Source organism: Sceloporus undulatus, chromosome 2 (genome assembly GCF_019175285.1).
Source record: "Sceloporus undulatus isolate JIND9_A2432 ecotype Alabama chromosome 2, SceUnd_v1.1, whole genome shotgun sequence".
Classification (NCBI taxonomy): Eukaryota; Metazoa; Chordata; class Lepidosauria; order Squamata; family Phrynosomatidae; genus Sceloporus; species Sceloporus undulatus.
In genome coordinates, this window is record NC_056523.1 from 295925726 (window position 1) to 295944150 (window position 18425).

At 37.8% G+C, this 18425-nt stretch overlaps 1 protein-coding gene across 1 annotated transcript in view; it reads right to left on the bottom strand.

The window, feature by feature from the left end:
* RNF180 (ring finger protein 180) overlaps window positions 1-16544 on the bottom strand; it is a 43922-nt gene extending 27378 nt beyond the window's left edge. Inside the window, exons 1-3 of the mRNA XM_042454340.1 lie at window positions 16444-16544; window positions 10287-10500; window positions 4709-4834 (exon numbers count right to left, since the gene is read on the bottom strand). Coding sequence (XP_042310274.1) covers window positions 4709-4834; window positions 10287-10500; window positions 16444-16446 — 343 coding nt within the window. The 5' untranslated portion in view covers window positions 16447-16544. The remainder of the gene's footprint in view (window positions 1-4708; window positions 4835-10286; window positions 10501-16443) is intronic.
* Window positions 16545-18425: the final 1881 nt, after the last annotated feature.

Sequence of the window (18425 nt, forward strand, 5' to 3'; positions counted from 1 at the left end):
TAACGCCCCCTTAGACTCTCAGGATGCACAAATGGGATAGATGGTTTTGCCAAGGTGGGAGGAAGGGAAGGCAGAGGCATTTAGATTTATTGGGAGCAACTTGAAACCTATCTATCAGGCAATATTAAGATGATGGCGTTCACATAGGATTTCAGTGGAAAGCCGAAAATGCTGGTTGCCCTATGGAGCAACTAGATTTTTAGTTCATGCAGTATTCCTGCTTATTAGCTCTGGTGTGCTTGTCCCTGGGAGCCTCTTTGTATCTTTCTTAGCAGTGGAACCTCCAGTTAAATCTCCAGCTGTGTTTTGGATGTTGTGTTTTTATTGATGGGACCATGAAGTTTCAAATAAATTATTATTTTTCTTAATAATGAAATGTATTTCACTTCAAAACATTCACAAACTCTCTGTAGCAATGAATCTTGTGTACAGGAAATCTAGAAAGGTGAGAAAAGGAAAAGAATGCATCATGTTTAAAACATGGCCCATAGGGCCTTTGGGAGGAGCGACCTAGAAGGCTTTTGAGATAGTATAAATATTTTATCAGTCCAAAGATACAATTTAGTAAGGAAAGACAGCAACCAGTTTCAAGGCTTGAAGCAGAACCATGAAGGTGTACTATTGTGGGGTTATGAGAAACGAACTGGGCACTATCTTACAAATCTTCATTGATTTTTTAAATCCTATGATGGCTATTTGTTTGTGAAAGGCATAGCAGTGTTTATAACAAAAATAATGTCTCTCCTATTTAGTTTTTGTTTAATTAGGTTAGAAGGAAGAGAAGGGAGACTATTGATAATTCAAATTACAGTTAGCATCAGCCTTACTCTAGTCTGATTTTAGTCAATAACTGAAAATGAATGCAAAATTATCAAAGGACAATAATGGAAAGTGCATGCTAATTATCAATTGATAATATAACAAATAGCAATGGCAATAATTTATGGTTTTTATGTTTAATACCAATTATTATTCAATATATTCATTAATAACTTGGAAACATATTTAGGATAGCCATGTAGCAAAATATAACAAAATAAGAAAAACCCACAAAACATTATACTTTTACTGAGTGTTTTGTGCCTTTTTAGGCTGCATCTGCACAGCAGAAATAATGCAGTTTGACACACCACTTTAACTTTATGGCTCAATGCTATGGAATCTGGGATTTGTAGTTTGTTGTGGCATCAGAGCTCTCTGACAGAAAAGGCTAATTAACTTATTAAACTACAAATCCCAGAATTCCATAGCATTGAGCCATGGCAGTTAAAATGGTGCCAAACTGCATTATTTCTACAGTGCAGATGCAGCTTTAGTTGTCAAAATAAAGGTGTCACTGTTTTGTGGATATTGGATGTTGTTGTATTAATGACTTGGAGTTACTAAACTACACTTCTAAAATATGTAAGCATTATCAAATTGGCAGAGATGGACTGTACTTTGAAGAAAGGAATCAAAATTCAAAATTATAATTCACAGGGAAATGTATAGAAATGAGTAGAATGAAATATAATTATTAATGCAGAGTAGAACAGGTATTGTTGTAATCCGCTTGGATTCCAAGTGATTAAGCAAAATATAAATAAATATTATTATTATTATCATTATCATTATCATTATTAAAGGCATAATTAATATTTGAGAAGCATAATATAAGTAGCAATGCAGAAAGGAGCTGGCGATACTAATGGCAACAAGCTGAATATGTCATCAGTTTTGTACCATTAAAGAAAACAAACTTTGCATTCATTTATGAATTGTTATTTTTTAGCAGGAAACAGACAGGATGGATTTCTATATTTCAGCTGGCACTGGTGTAGCATTTTTTTAATGGAATAAAGCCTAATTTCATTTTTGATCTAGAATATAGAAGGCTCAGGAGCTGGAAAGAAACTTAAGAATATCAACAACTAAAAGAGTTAAAGAATCAGAAAGAGCAAGAAAGGGAGACCTGCAAAAGGATTTCAGAAAAAAACAACACTGAGTTGTAAACATTTAAGCAGATCTCTTATGATGGACACTTTATCACGGAAAGTTTTGAAGAGCAGTTTTGACAATAATATAATAATAATAATAAAATTTTATTTCTATACCGCTATTCCAGCGATCACAGCGGTGTACATCAAAGAGTAAGACAATTAAAACATCAGCATGACAATACAAGCCAATGAGTTTGTATGGATGCTACCTGTGAGACAGAAGGATGGTCTAGATTATTGCCAGATAAATATTCAAGGATGAAGATGAGAGGTTATAATTTTTTGGCAAAGATAATTTCAGGAATGTTCTCTGTCAGGAGCTTTGAAGTCTGTTTGCATAAGATCCCCTCCTTTATAAAAAGTTCTATTGAAATGTTAAGCAATTATAGTATTTCAATAAAACTTTTTGAGAGGTTACAGAATTTTCTTCCTTATACAGTTTCAGGAAAAGACATAAAAAGACAATTAGCAGGAAAGACTTAGCAATGGGATATATTAGTATAGAGCAGGAAACTGGATAATTATCTTCTGGTTTCCTAGTAATCCTATGATAATTCTGTATGAGAGCACTACAGTATGTCTTCAGGTTCCTTCTTTTCATTGGACATCTAGCTCAATCAGCATGTGAAAGTTGCATTTATATGATAAGTCATTTTACATTACATAACTATTCTTTTTCAAAGTGACATTCAGGAAACACGAATACGAGCAACAATGTATGTCCTCTGCTGAAGTTATGTGAATTGCATAACAACAAAAATACTTGCTCAGCAGAAGAAAAGTAAAACAGCAGCACTGAGTGAAAAAGGAGAAGAGCATAGTCTTTGCTTGCGGTAAATTTTGCATGGGTGCAGATCTACTAACAGAATGTAGGCCACAGAAACACTTTCTGTGAAGAAGACGGACCTTGACTGACCCAGTTAAAGTTCTTTATTGGAATATACTTCCATGTCAAGTGGCATACCAGTCCTAAATACAGGACTCCAGAATGAACCTTCCAATCTGGATTAAATGTCTGGTGTCATCAAAGAGAGCTACAAATACACAGTACTGGACTCTGATACCTAGAATCAGTCACTAAGGACTTTATCACATGTGGCATTTAAACTGCAATTAGAGTTGGAAAAAAGCCACTTTGGCAATACATATTGCATGACCTATAGCCGCTGTGTCCCTGAAGTGTGGTTACAGCATTCCTTTTCATTGACAGGTGAAACCCATCAATGAGCTCAAAATTGCACCAGTCACTGCAGCCGAAACATTGCTGCTGGGGCAGTTGCAAGCGTGGCAGTCATGTGGTGTCCGTGCCTCTTCCTCTTTCCCTGTCCCTATCCTATTCCCAATTACTGTTCTTTTTCTTTCTTTCTTTTTAAAACCCAACAAATCACAGTAACAGAATTCTAAAACTATGTGAAAAAGTGAAAATAAAAAATAAAAAAACCCAAAAGCATGCAGGGTAGGGCATAAGGGAAGGTAGCAGAGTTAAGGGAAAGTCAGGAAGGGTGTGATGGCAGAAGAAGCATAGTTGTGCAATTGAGAAGGCATGCAAGAATGGCTGCTCACAAACAGGTATAATTCCGTTTTCTTTAACAAGTACGATAGCAGTGAGAACAGGGCTTGTGTGGTAATGTCCTAAGTCATGACATGATGGTTCCAACTAGAAATCTGCTATATTTTGAACTAGTGTGAGCTTGTTTTTGCTACTGCCCAACTTCTCATCAGTCATGAGGCAAAAAAGTTCCGAACTTTATGGTTGTACATGTCTAAGAACCATGAAGAAGCACAGCACTGAATCAGTGAAAGATGGTCCTCATAATTTGTGGAGAGGGTTTTTGGAGAAAGAGATCTTTTAGCTTTACTATTATAAAACAAAACTTGACAAGTGATGACATAAAGCAATATTAGGCAGATGAACAACAAACAAGCCTAAGATGAATTTTATACAGAATTAATTAAATATAAGTAAACAAAATGTTCTGAACTGAAATGTGCAACAATTAGAACTCAGTATGTGGTGCCTCAAGTATTCTGCCAGTGTTAAAAAGATGTTTAAACAGTTGTGCCCTATTCTGTCTTTCAAAGCGGTGCCCCAGGACTATTCTGATATGCATTCTGTATCTAAACATTTACCTTTTACTATGGATGCGATCAAAATTATAGGCAAGGTTCAACAAATGGCACAAAACATATAAGAAGTTAAACTATTATATTAAATGGAAAACAGAACCTAGTGTATTGTCTGATCTCACCTTCAAATGATTTTCACTAAAGGAACAACACACATCCCTTTCTAAAAGAACATATCCTCTTTTCTCCTATACGAGATGCATGTGCTGAATTAACCCATACAAAGAACCTTAATCTCTAAAACCAATAAATAATAAAACTTTTATTTATATCCCGCTTTTCTGTGACAGGACAATCAAAGCAGCTACAACATGTTAAAATCCACATTTACAAATTTATGTCCCAAATTCCCCCCCCTTAAAACAGGATTAAATAAATTACAATTAAAACATCTATTAAAAACACAATAAAAATACAGCGAGGACAGAGTGGTGGGCTGATACATGATGTGAGGGGCAGTCATTCTATGGCCAGGCACTTTAATCAGGAAAGGCCTCTGGAGAAATGCAGAGTATCAAAGTAGAAAGGGAAAAGGAAAGGGATCTTTGCTTTGGGCCCTATATTGTGAGAAAATAATATAAATTAAATAAATAAATAATTACCTTCAATAACTCTAAATGCTTTCTTGCAGGTAGGGAGAGGCCACTTTGATAAACTTGATTCTTGAAAATTTTCCTTCAGCTTTGAATATTCCATAGGAAAGTGAGCTTTTGTGGAATTGTTTAGTTCTGCAACATGTAGGGGAAAAAATCAGATACTTTACATAAACTGTAACCACTTCATAGCCTATATGTAATTGTTAAAGGTTTTCAAAGGTGGTTTTTTTTTCAGACTTGGAAAGATTTAGGAATCTGAAAGAAATGGGCTTTTAAAGATAAACCTGTTACTTTCAAGAAACCATTTAAGTATATGCCATGAAGATCAACACTACAGTCTTACTCCACCTAATTCACAATTCTGAGCAGACATTCTCTTGAGAAACCAGATTTGAAATCTGGAAGACTGTCAAAAGCAGTTCTGTGTACAGCACGGACTCCTACAATAGCAGGGCTCAAATGATAATGTCTATTAATTTTGGAATTAAGCATGTATAGAATCAGAATACAACAAACGTTACTTTGATTGGATTTTTAGCCAAAATTAATTTTCACGTTGTGGTGCAAGTCTGTACTTTACTACATTTATTTATGGCTTTATGACATTTTTAAAAAAATGTTGACATCTTAACATTTTTAGCTATACATCTGATTACAGTCTAGGAAGAAAGCATTCAGAAACCTAAGTATAAGCAACAATTTAAAAACTGAAGTATCTTATTAATAGTGAATGGAGCTGAGTATATGCAATAAAGGAACCTGTTTGTAAACTTTATGTAGCTGCAGTCTGAGGTTTAATTAACTTTTGTAGTTTAAAGCAATATCAGACAAAGCTTATAAGGATTAAATAACCAACTATCTTCCCCTCTACTCAAATTATATAAGCAGATAAATATAATATAAAATATAAAACTTTAATTTATATCCTGCTTTTTGTTACTACAATCAAAGCAGCATACAACTTTTAAAAAATACAATATATACAATTCCCCCCTTAAAAAAGGATTAAACAATTCTATCCATTAAAATTACAAACGATAAAATCTAAAAACAATAATAAAATAATAAAATAATGGTGGGCAGAGTCTTCGCTTATATATGTCTGTGGGGGGAGCATTATATGGCCAGGTTCTATTTCGGGAAGGCCTTTCGGAAGAGATCCATCTTGACAGCTTTCTTGAAGCTCTCTAGGTTCGTAATTTGACGGATCTCGTCTGGCAGGCCATTCCATAAAGTGGGAGCGATCGCGGAAAAAGTCCTCTGGGAGGTCGCCATCAATCTGGTCTTTGTGGACTGCAACAAATTCCTCCCAGAGGATCTGAGGGTGCGGGGTGGATTATACGGAAGGAGGCAATCCCTTAAGTAGGGATCTAGAAGAGTATAAAGTCTGAATCCTTTTCATGTACTATGGAGTTAATGATCTGCTGTGGTTCTTGTCATATGAATGTCAACTATAAGTTGATCAGCATATTATGAGTTCCAATGGCTTTGTTTCTGGCTTCTTCCCCAGTTTGCTGTTCCAAATTGGTCTCTGGAAAAATTCCCATGAACTTTGGTGTCCATATTTTTTTTTCACTGCACAATCTTTATATTTTTTTTCTTTCAGAAATCAAGGATGACAGAGACAGATTAGGCAATTTGGGGGGTCAGGGGGAGAGAGAAAATAAAAAGAAGCAGAGAACGCCAGTGGTCAGATAAGTTACCAGCCTGTTACTTAGAGGCCAACAGAAGCATTTTTGTGTGTTCAATACTGCGGGTGACCCTACCATTAGAGGTGAAGGCAAGTGCCTCAGGAAACTGATTCTGAGTGCTATGAAATATCAGCAACTTGCTTATTATTTTTTTTTTTTACTCTTTCTCTCCCACCCCAAAGCATCAATTCACCTGCAGATTAGCTTTGGGGCATGCCAAAACGTGTATATATCCATCCACTGACCTACCCACTTGCTTGTGTAAGAGCCTGCTCTTTAGAACAATGTTATTTTGAAAAATATTTAGAAACAACCTCTATTTCCCTCTGCTGTTACCATTGCTCTTCTCTTGCTCTTCCCTCAGCCACTCTTACTCCTGAAAACTTTTTTCACAATCCTCTGTGACATCCTTTGTTCTATTCCTGTCTTTGTGAAACCATTTCATTCCTCCATGCATTCATTTCAATAGGCATCTCTATCCACGTCCATTTTCTATCTTTTTTTAGCCCTCCATCTTTCTCTGCTCCTAATTTCCACTACTAGCTTTCATGTGCTTGGTTTCCACCTTTCTCCCCATCTTGACTGTCATGCTCTGTCTCTGAACACTTTTCCATAGCTCAGCTCAGATAGCGTTTTTGGTGCCATCCTCTTCTGCAGTTCACCTGTCCATTTTCCTCTTTATCTTGTCTTTCTTCTCTCTCTATGCCCAATATCTACTCCAAAAGCAGTTTTCCTGCTCCCCTTTGCCATCCCCCCAATTGCAGGAGAAAGTAGTAGGGGTTGGAAGGAAAAAGCTTGAGATACAATATGCGGAAATAGTTCTGAGGGAGTAAATGGCAACCCAGCATGCAGCTGGCCAAAGAGGTGCAGCACAGCAGAGGTGGAGGCACAGTAGAAGGATGCCAAGGAGGGTCTTGGCTGAAAGTGAAGTGGTACAGGAGCAAGGTGTGTCATGATGATATCTAAGAGGAGGGATGACAAGCTTTGCTTTGTTTTTGAATATCAGAATGGAATTTGTCCAGGTTTTTCCTACTTAGCCAGATCAAGATATTTTAGCATATTCATTGATATATTTTTTAGGGGGGCGGAGAGGGGGCATTTCAAGATTTTATTGCAAAAATTTCATCTGCAGAAAAATCATCCTACTTTGCATAATGTACACTGTTTTATACAGAAATATAGTATTGTGCACAAATACAACTTAATTTTGGATAGCGGTTGAGTCTCCCTTATCTGAAATTCCAACATCCAAAATATTCCAAAACTCAAAACTTTCATGGATGGCTGAGATAGTGACACCTTTGATTTCTGATGGTTCAACGTATACAGATTTTGTTTCATGCACAAAATTATTTTTAAAATATTTGCATAAAATTAGTTTCAGTATATAAAAAGTATATATGGAATATAAATGAATTTTGTGTTAAGACTTGGGTCCCATCTCTAAGATATCTCATTATGTATATACAAATATTCTAAAACACTTCTGGTTCCAAGAATTTCAGACAAGGGGATGCAACCTGTCAAAGCATCTATTTTGAACAAAATACATTTCCCCCTATCTATAATGAAATCTGCAACAGAAATACGTGTGTGTGTGTGTGTGTGTGTGTGTGTGAACACTCTTGTAACACATTTAAATTTGCCAAAATATCTATTCTTGTCAAGGATGAGAAAAATTTGCAAATGTTCTTTACAACTCTACTGAACAGGGGCCTGAAAACAAATACATGTAAGCTAGTTGGGAGCCCTCTACCCAGGACTCTAGTTCAGGCCTGGGTTGTTTCGTGTCTGCTGTATTCAAATATTACACCCACTTGTGGATGTCCAAAAATGTGTGTAACCATAGGCAGAACAGGACAACTCCGTCACATTCCTTCCATTAAAGATGGGCAAAATATCATCCAGTCTGCTCCTAGTGCAAGAAAAGCCACCACCTAAAACTTCAATATACACAAACAACATCACTACTGAATTTCATTATGTTTGCAGTGAGAGAGCCAGTGTGATGTAAAGAGCCAGTATGGTGTAATAATTTGAGTATTGAACTAGGACTCAGGGAGACCATGGCTCAAATCCCAACTCTGCCATGGAAGTCTTGCTTTTTCAGCTTCAGAGGAAGGCAAGGGCAAATCCCCTATGAAGAAATTTTGCCAGGAAAACTCTGTGATAGGGACACTTTAGACTCACCATAAGTCAGAAATAACATGAAGGCACACAATAACAACAAAATCTGCCTCACCAACATAATCATACAAGCTGTTTCTGCCAGCATTTTGTCAAATCTAACTATTTAATTGGGTTGATTACCTTTTTTCTTAATCAAAAATATATTTAATTAGAGGTTTTGTGGGCCAAAATCTAGACCTCTTTAGAAAAGCACCCAAGAAATTATATCTGAATATGATACATAATGAGAGTGCAATGAAAAATTAGCTAGATCTTTAATTTCTATCAAATCACAACTATATATCATCTGACCCTGCGAGAATATTGACTACTCTTCCCCCTGTTGCTACGGTTTGTAACTGTAAACTTAGTAGGAAAAAATGCTTTTTTTAGTTACAGGATGTCTATACACAACCATATAATGTTGACAGATACATTTAAAAAGATGCACATCTGAAGAAAATGTACAAGGAATTGATTGTGGCTAGATTGATCTGTATTACTGTAAATTTAATGTACTGAAATGGGGATGCTATGATGGCAGCTGAAATACCACTTGAGATAAATCATATTGTGAAATAATTGTACTGTACAGATCTTTTTACAACATGCTTCTGGGTCTGTTCCATCAGACAGACTTCAGCTGTCTGGTACCTAGGGCTATGCTACAGAAATAAAAAGATTGCTGTGTGTGAGAATTTAGAGTCAATTCTACTTAAATCTCTGTTTTTCTTTTTCGCTTCTACTACAGAAATATTTAGTAATACGACAAGAATGCTGTTCTTCATGCACTTTAAGGAAGCCATTAGAAAATTAGTAGCCACAAATGCTCGTAGAATCATAGAATGATAGATCTGGAAGAAACTATAAGGGCCATCCAGTCCACCCCCCCTGCCATGCAGGAATACACAATCACTCCTGACAGATGACCATCCAGTCTCTGTTTTCATGCTTGACTAGAAGGCAGTGTGTCCATGTGCTGAAACAAGGGGCGGGGACTTGATGAACTTTGATTCTAACAGGCATCATCTTGACTAATGATGGGAGCTACAGTCCCACAACACTGGAGGACAATGCATTTACCATGTGTAGCTTAGACCCATATATATATCCTAGCAGTGTCAAAGGAAGGGGATGGGTGTATTTTGGAGTGAGAAGTACTTTCTAGTCAATAATTCACCAAATGTTTTTCTCCTAGCACTAATTTCCTGGAATCCAATTCCAGATGAACAGAAAAGTTCAAGAGGATGAGATACTGTGAGAAGTCAAACCACCATGCTTGAGGAAAGGGTACAGTAATAATAATAATAATAATAATAATAATAATAATAATAATAATAATTTATATCCCACCTCTTGCTTTTTGGGGATTGAGGCGGGTAACAACAGAGTTTAAAATACAAGTAAATAACAACAAGGTCTCCCCTCCCCCAATCCCACCCTCCTAAAATTATCAATATACTTCCTACCAATTTCTAGTTTTAGTACTGAAATGTATATTCCAGCTCTCTGCACATTGGGACAAAGGTTTAGGTACAGAACTACTGTTATTATATTTAGCTTGGCCCAGACTTCTTTGAGTATGACCATTACAATTTAATATGTTTGGTGGCTATGCTTTAATTAGATCTCAACAAGTACTTTTAAAAGTTCAAGCAATTGTTCATTACTACATATCAGGAAAAACCAATAACTGATAAAGTTTATTTTAAAAACTTTTATACCTGATTGGAAAAAAACGTGGGTAATTGCAGTACGGCACAGAGGACATGGAGTGCTGATTGGGTTATCTTTGGCAAGTGTGCGTAGGCAGGGTTCACAGAAGATGTGGTGGCAGGGATAGCACATGTAAGGGTTAAAGTAGACATCCAGGCATACTGCACAGAGGTAGCTTTCTTTATCTAGTCTGCATTCATGTTCTTCTTCTGTACTCATAGTCTACAAGAGGGGGAAAAAACAATGCTGTACAGGTACCAATAATGATTTCAGTCAGTCAGTCAAAAAAAAAAAATAGATTCAACACAGAATGAACAAACACATTGTGCTGCAGGTTTAATGTATAATTCTTTCTATGGGATAATATTAAAATCAATGTGATGAAGAATTCTAGGTTGGTCTAGAATTTTACAAAATCACTTCAACAGCTGAAGAATAATACAATTTACTTTCTGCTTAGTTCAAACTTTATTAGCCCATTTTACACTTTACAGAGTATATTACGGAAATCACACAAACAATGTGGGCCTACACGTCAGTATAAATCATGTGTACGTGTGAGTGAGTTCACTTAGCTTTCTTATGACAAATTATCTTCTCGCAGAAGAAATGTCTGCTACAATATTAGTAGACCTTTACTGCAGGGCTGTCCTGTGTGATGGTAGAAAGCAAGCTGGCAGAAAGGATAAAGTGATGTAGTTTTGAATCCTTTCAGCACAGCAAAAACTGAACAAAGCTAACTTTTTACAGCAGTGAGCAAAATGTCAAATTAGCCATGTGAGGGTGAAGTCAGAACCAAAACTTCAAAAATTCACAAAAATCAGAAGATCTTGTGTTATCAGATGAAAGCTATTAGGTCAAAGCAGGTGCCGATTTTTATGCCTGAGATTAATGATGAGCAGAGTCATGACTCTTGCTTATTAGTTATCTCCTATTTGTTCATAACATGCCTTAAAGAAGGACCATAATACAGTATAGACTGGCATCTAATAGATTTTTTTAATTAAAAAGAATTATGCCTCAGAGTTCAACTCAAGAGATATTTCTGTTTAATCTGTGAAGAAGAGCAGGAGTTAATTTTCTTTTGGTTGATACTTATGACCCTCAAGAGAAGGGAGTAGAGACTAACAAATCCTATGGGATTACCAACAAGGAAGGTATTCCACTCAGGAGTGCTAGAGATTGAAATGACTCAAAATATTCCAATGAGTTTTGCCTCCTTGGTTCAGATACTGCAAAAATGAACCTCAAGGTCTCATAAACAAAGACAATGACTGAGACTATATAGTGTACTACCTGCTTCACACTTCAAGACCCTCATCCCCAGTTCTATTTGGAAGGGCAGTGAAAACCAGTAGCTGCTCTGTATCAGGTTCTGCTGATGTGCAGGTGCAGCTTAAAGCCCCTCAGTTGTGCACAGACATTGCTCATGCTACCTCTCACTGAACTACCTGTGGGCATAAATGGATATATTTTTCACCTCTTGTGGACACCTTGCTCCCTGCTCTGATAGTTATCTCCCAGCTCTGCTGCTAAGGAGGACATCTGAGACACAGTAGTGGAAATGGAAATGGTACAGTTAGGATGAAAGCGAACAAATTGTCCAAGGCCACTAAATAATCTCTTTACGTGAACGGTGGGTATGAACCATGTCTTTCTGCATCTATTCCCAACTCATCAGCACAACTCTCAGAAATCAAAGACACAGAATGACAAACAGTGAACAGAGCAATCCTAGCTTTGGTTCCAGAGACATAGTAACTAGGTAATTGCTGAAGGGGCTGTGAAACAACTAGAAATTGAAATTGCTAATAATTGGGGTTTTTTTCTTGAACCTTCACAGAATACCATCTCACAAACATGAAAACCATTCCTAAATGTTCTCTTCTTCATCCTCTCCCATTAATATCTCCTTGTGTTTCTCATTCCTCTTTTTCTTTGCTATTGCTATTTTTGCCTTGTTATTCTGAAGAAAAAGAGAAAGAAGTATAGGTAAGACTACTTTGCTGTTTTCTTTCTTTTCCTTTCTTTCTTTGTTTTGCTGATGCCAAATTAAATTAGTTTCTGACAAATCATTTCAGATTCCTCAACTCAGATGACCTAAACTTGTCTACTTTATTTTGTTGAATGTGAATTTGGCATAGTAGATAGTGGCATTTTTTCCATCCAACAAACTACTTAGATTATTATTAAGTTACATGAACAATATGATGTACTTGATGACTGAGCTTCCTAAATATATGCATATTCATTAAAATTAACCTATTCTATATTTTATAAAAGTAAAATACAAACATATACAGCCAAGCTGAAATTAAACTATAAAAGAGACAATGGGCCCAAACAGAGAGGCCAAAATAAAGCTGCTTTGGGTCACCTTGGAGGTATGCTGTTTAAATGACACTTGCATCTTAAGAGGCCAGAAGCTGTGCCAAAGCAATGCTCCAGTCCTTAGGACTTTCGGACTCTTAGGATGCATGCATCATTTACACAGCATACCTCCAAAGTGACGAGAAGCAGCTTTATTTTGGCCTGTCTGTTCGGGCCCAATATCCCCATAATCCTTGAAGTACTTGTGGTATGTAATTAATTATTATTGAAGTAGAATTCCAAAAGTTCATCCAAAACAGATGTTTAAGCTGTCCTCAATTGTTATAAAATACTAAACAATATTTTGATGTATTCAGGTTTCCAATTCACCACCTATTTCACTCATTTGGGAATGCAGTTCCCAATGAGCACCCAGGGATGTAGAATCCCCCCCCCACACACACACATACACAAAATTCTGCAATGGCCCATGTAAATAGCCTTCCAAAGATGTTTAGACACACATGCATCCTCAGCGATTCACAAGTTCTGTGTGAGGAAGCACCAGGGTAGGTAAGTACACTGCATGAAGATAGTGGCAGTGATTGTCAGATACACGTTTGTTACAGATGAACAGAGATATGTACATTTGCTACAGCTAAGGCTCAGAAGAATAATACAAGCATGTTTAAAAAATAATATAGTGTTCACAACATTTTTTTCAGTATTCCTTAATAATCCAGTTTAGAATGGTACAGTATCCTGGTTGTAGATGCTCAAGCTTCAGCAAAGATCAAATAAAATTATTTTGGCTTTTTATGGTGGCTTCTTTCTACATTTTCAAATAATTTAGGTATTGAATATGTGGACAGACTGATTTAAAACAAATAAGGATTTTGTTTGATGATATAGTAATTCACTAAAACCTAGAAATGATATCCATAGTTTATATGTATGTAGATCTGAATTTATTTTTTATATAAATAATGAAAGGTGCCAATTTGCTCCTGTCAAAATCTGTTGCAAAACCATCTGACAGAGTTGTATCTCCCCTGGAAGTTTCCTCAAATAAATTCAGATTATCAAGCTAATTTAAGAGATTTTCTAGTTGATGCATTTTTTCTGCAGTTAAGAACCAGGGAGAATGAATCACTGCTTGGACCTGTTTATTTTATCTGTCTGCAAAATCACATGGATAATGACTGAGTAAGATTAGGCAAATATTGAAAATAGCTCTTTTGAAGAGGGTAGGAGTAAAGACTTCCGTAGTATAGATAATAATGACAGTGCTGCAGCAAATATTCTAAACGGGTGTTACTCCTACCATAATGAGATTTAAGAACTGACTTCTGATCCACTAAAGATCACTGAAGATAATGCATGCCAAAGGCTAAAAAATACAATAGTGAAAGGGTTCCTAAAAGAATGGCTAGTTTGTGTCAGAACGTAACAGATCAGTTCTTTAATTCTGGCAATTTTTCTAATACTGTACATTTTTCAAAATCAAAACTGGTTGCTTACCTGTAACTGTGTTTGTTTGAATGGGTTTGCATCTGCTTAGAACCTCATTGAGAATATTCAAGAGCTGAATAGCTTGGAGGGAACCTCCATCCCTATCTAGCAAGCCTATCCTAGCTAGGCCCGAATCAGACAGGCCAAATAAAGTGGCTTCCAGTTGCTTCAGAAGCATAGCATTTATACGATGCACACCCCCAAACCTCCTGGAAGCCACTCTTAGGCCAGCTAATGCAGCCTGAAGCTGCCGGGAAAAGGGAATGGCAAAAAGTCCCTCCTGCTGGTATCCCATTTGGGACTGTGGCAGCAGCTGGCTTTGGGACCACGGTGTCCAGTCGTGACGGTCCTGGAGCGATCAGGGTGGAAGTGGTCACTCCTTTTGTCCTGTATGCTTCACCCCTCAGTTTCAAAGTCTATTGAAAGTGGGGATGGTGGGTCTGTGTGAGGGTTCAGATGACCACTCAAAGAACCACAGTTACTTATAAGCAACCCAACCTTCTTCTTCATGGTCTCTGTGCCTCACAGAAATGGGTGGTTACCACAGCTTACGACAGGATGGTGGGTCAGCTCACTGAAGAATCTAAGAGTGTGCAATCTAACTGGAACATTAGCTCTATCTCTGGTATCTAATCTGTAGTTTTCTATCAAAGTTGTCATCTGCAACTATGTTGCTGCTTTACAAAGGTCTGGAAAGGAAACACCTTGAAATGAAGCTGCTGAAAAGTCAGGACTTGGTACAGGACCTTTAGCAAGTTCATAAGAAAGCCTTGTGTTTTCCATGACCCACTTGGGGAGCCTCTGGGCAACACCTGCTAACTATGTTTTGAACCTCCATAATAAACAGTTTATTTGTATATCAGAATGCAAAGGTGCACTCAACATAAAGCTGCTTTTGTTTTCAGGGTACCACAGCCCCTTGAGAAAATAAGTGGTGGCGGAGGCAGGAACATGGAGGACTGAGTTCTTCATACACACACACTGTTGCTACTGCTTGCCTCTTTGGGGTGCCACATCCCCTCAAGGAGAAGGTGGCAGTGGCAGGAATGTGCTCTAATGGCAAAGATGGCTGTTGATAGAAGGTAGGTAAGATGATATCCTGATTAAGATGGAACTGCAAGACAGCCTTAGGCAGAAAGATAACATCACAACTCAGTATAACCTTTTCACAGTGGAAAAAAGTGTTAAGGTTAATCACATCTAAGCACAGTGAGTTCACATGACTATCTTGCAGATGTGACTGGCACTAGGAAGACCACATTCAAAGTGAAAAGTAGCCATGGGTTCAAATGGCCTAGAGATCAGTTGTGATAAAACTAAAGAAAGCAACCAGGTTGGCATTGGTGCCTTAGCTGGAGGGTATAGATGATGCAAACATCAGTGCGTAGCTGGCATACTTGACACATACTGTGGATATTGTTTTGATACCCCACCAACAAAACAGTGTGTGTGTGTGTGTGTGTGTGTGTGTGTGTGTGTGTGTGTGTGTTAAAAACCCAAGTCTGCCACATTGGTGGTGGAGGGCTACACATTCTACACATTCCACCCACTGCCACCTTCTCCTTGAGGGGATGTGGTACCCCAAAGAGGCAAGCAGTAGTGACAGTGTGTATATGTGGTGTGAAGACCTAAGTCCTCCATGTTCCTGTCTCTGCCGCCATTCATTTCCTCAGGGGGTTGTGGTACCCTGAAAACAAAAGCAGCAGTGGTGGCTGCGGAGGCTTGAGTCCTCCTTGATAGCTTGACAGGCTAGGATAGACATGCTGGAGGTGATGGGGTTCCCACCAAGATACTCAGTTCTATAATATTCTGGATGAAGTTCTTCACAGGTGTGAAAACCCACTTATATAGACACAGAGACTATGAAGAAGTGTTACTATTCTTACAGCTAACAAAAAACCATTAAAAACACAGCTGAATCTAAAATTACCTGAACCTTTAAAAGTAAAAATTTAAGGGATTTTACTACTCTCACTGGAATCAATGGATCGAAGATGCCTAACACTTTATATGTTAGCTTGGGAACTAGGGTATTTTAAGCACTGCTTTAACTAGTTTAGATGAGCATTCATATCTGTGATTTTATGTCACTGTTAGAAACTCTATTATTCATTAATAATTACTTAATCAAATTTAAATGTTGTTTTAGATGCTTGCCACATATGTAAACTCAGTAATAGCACATTTCTTCTAATCTTTCTAAATGTCAAAATCAATTGCTGGTTCAGAAAAGATCAGCATGGGATTTCATAGTTTCGTAATGAAAACCTGCAAAGCATGTTAATTAAACAAGCAAAACACAGCTTTCCAGTGACACAGTGTGGCCTGCAACATGCCTCATACCATCAACAAGCAAGAAGAAACAGTTGAATTCTTAAGCACTTTGGGTTCGTGGTTCACTCTGCAGATGTGTTCCTGGTTAGATGTTGACAGAGAAAATAATGATTAATTACTAAGTTTTTATCAAACATTACAGTAGATTGCAACTAGGACAGGATAATATGTCTTTGGCTGGGGTATATCATATGATGTCAGTCCTCTTCTGTTCTTCTCCTAGTGGAAGCCTGTTTGGAAAGTGTTTCTTCTCATTAATGCAAAAACTGACCTCCTTTCCTTCTTCTGTTCTGCCATTTGCAGGGCAATAATTTAATTCCACTTTAATGCTGATTTTGGGTAGCCAGTGGGTGTGACGTAGGTGTTTCAAGTGTGACGTGGGTGCCCTTCGCTTACCAGGGATCAGAGGGAAAAGAGAAGGAGTGAACATTTCCATCTGATTTTTTTCAATTGGCAAGGTAACTGAGAAACCTTTGAATGTTTTCCTCCTTCTATAGAAAAAAATCCTTTGGCAAATGACTCTTCCCCACCAACTTCAGGCTAGCCTGAAGAAAGAGGCTCTTCCCTCAACTGTCATCCTTCGGCCTATGAGGGAGAGAATAGACTGGCCCAGCTCCATCAGGGCTAGCTTGAAGAAGAAGAGCCCTCCCTCCGGTCCATCTGCCTTGGTCCAGGCCTCAGAGGGAGAGAAGAATGCTGAACCTGATCCCCTCCCCTCCTCACCATTCCCTTCCCCTTTTGTGTCATGTCTTTTAGATTGTAAGCCTGAGGGCAGGGAACTATTATCCCCTCTGTTGTAAACCACTTGGATTCCCAGTGATTGGGCGGTATATAAATAAATCCTATTATTATTATTATTAACTAAGGGTGAGAAGGAAAAGTTTGGTCGCTTGCCTCAACCTGCCTTTTTTTGCAGCCAAGTGAGCCCACTTCTGGTCTTACTCACTTAGGGCCTGTTACAGAAATCCAAAATAAGCTGCTTCGAGTCACAGTGAAGGTATGGTGTTTCAATGATGCATGTGTCTTAAGAGTCCCGAAGCCACACCAAAGCCATGCTCCAGGCTGGAGCGTGGCTTTGGTGCGACTTCTGGACTCTTAGGATGCATGCATCATTGAAACACCATACCTTCACTGTGACTCGAAGCAGCTTTATTTTGGCTGTCTGTAACAGGCCTTAGAAACACACACACATAGAAACACACACACATGCCTGGAAATGTAAGTGGGAAAGAGTCTTACAGTTAAAAAATAAATAAATTTCATTATCGCTGTTCTGATGTTTTTGTTGCTGAACTTCAGACTTGATTAATTGCTGGCAGAATAATCACTACTTTAGCTGCTGGCTTTCATCTGCCAACAATTAATCAAGTCTATCCTGAATAAGGAAGCTGTCCTCTCGCAAGGAAAAAAGGCCTTTTAAAACTTAAAATAGTTTTCAATTCACATTATATTTTTGTGAGGGTGGCATCTGTGGATGTGTCGGCATGTGTGCCAAACTAGTAAAACGGGAAGAGATAATGTCTTGGAGGAGGCAGTGGGAAGGCAGTCCCAAATCCTGTGTGTGATAAGCTGTTAATACCAATGAAGTTGGCAATTCCAGAAAGGTTCTGAAGATAATGGAGCACAGGACAGAATAGGAGAATTTTAGCACAGAATAAGTAAAGAGATAGTATAGGAATACCTGGTTAATCTGAAAGAATATAAATCACCAGGACCAGATGAACTACATCCAAGGGTATTAAAAGAACTGGCAAATGTAGTATTGGAGCCATTGGCAATAATCTTTGAGAACTCTCTGAGAAAAGGAGAAGTCTCAGCAGACTGGAGGAGGGCAAACGTTGTCCCCATCTTCAAAAAGGGAAAAAAAGGAGGATCCCAACAATTATCGTCCAGTTAGTCTGACATCAATACCAGGAAAGATTCTAGAGCAGATCATTAAACAGAGAGTCTGTGAACATTTAGAGAGCAATGCCATAATCACAAAAAGTCAA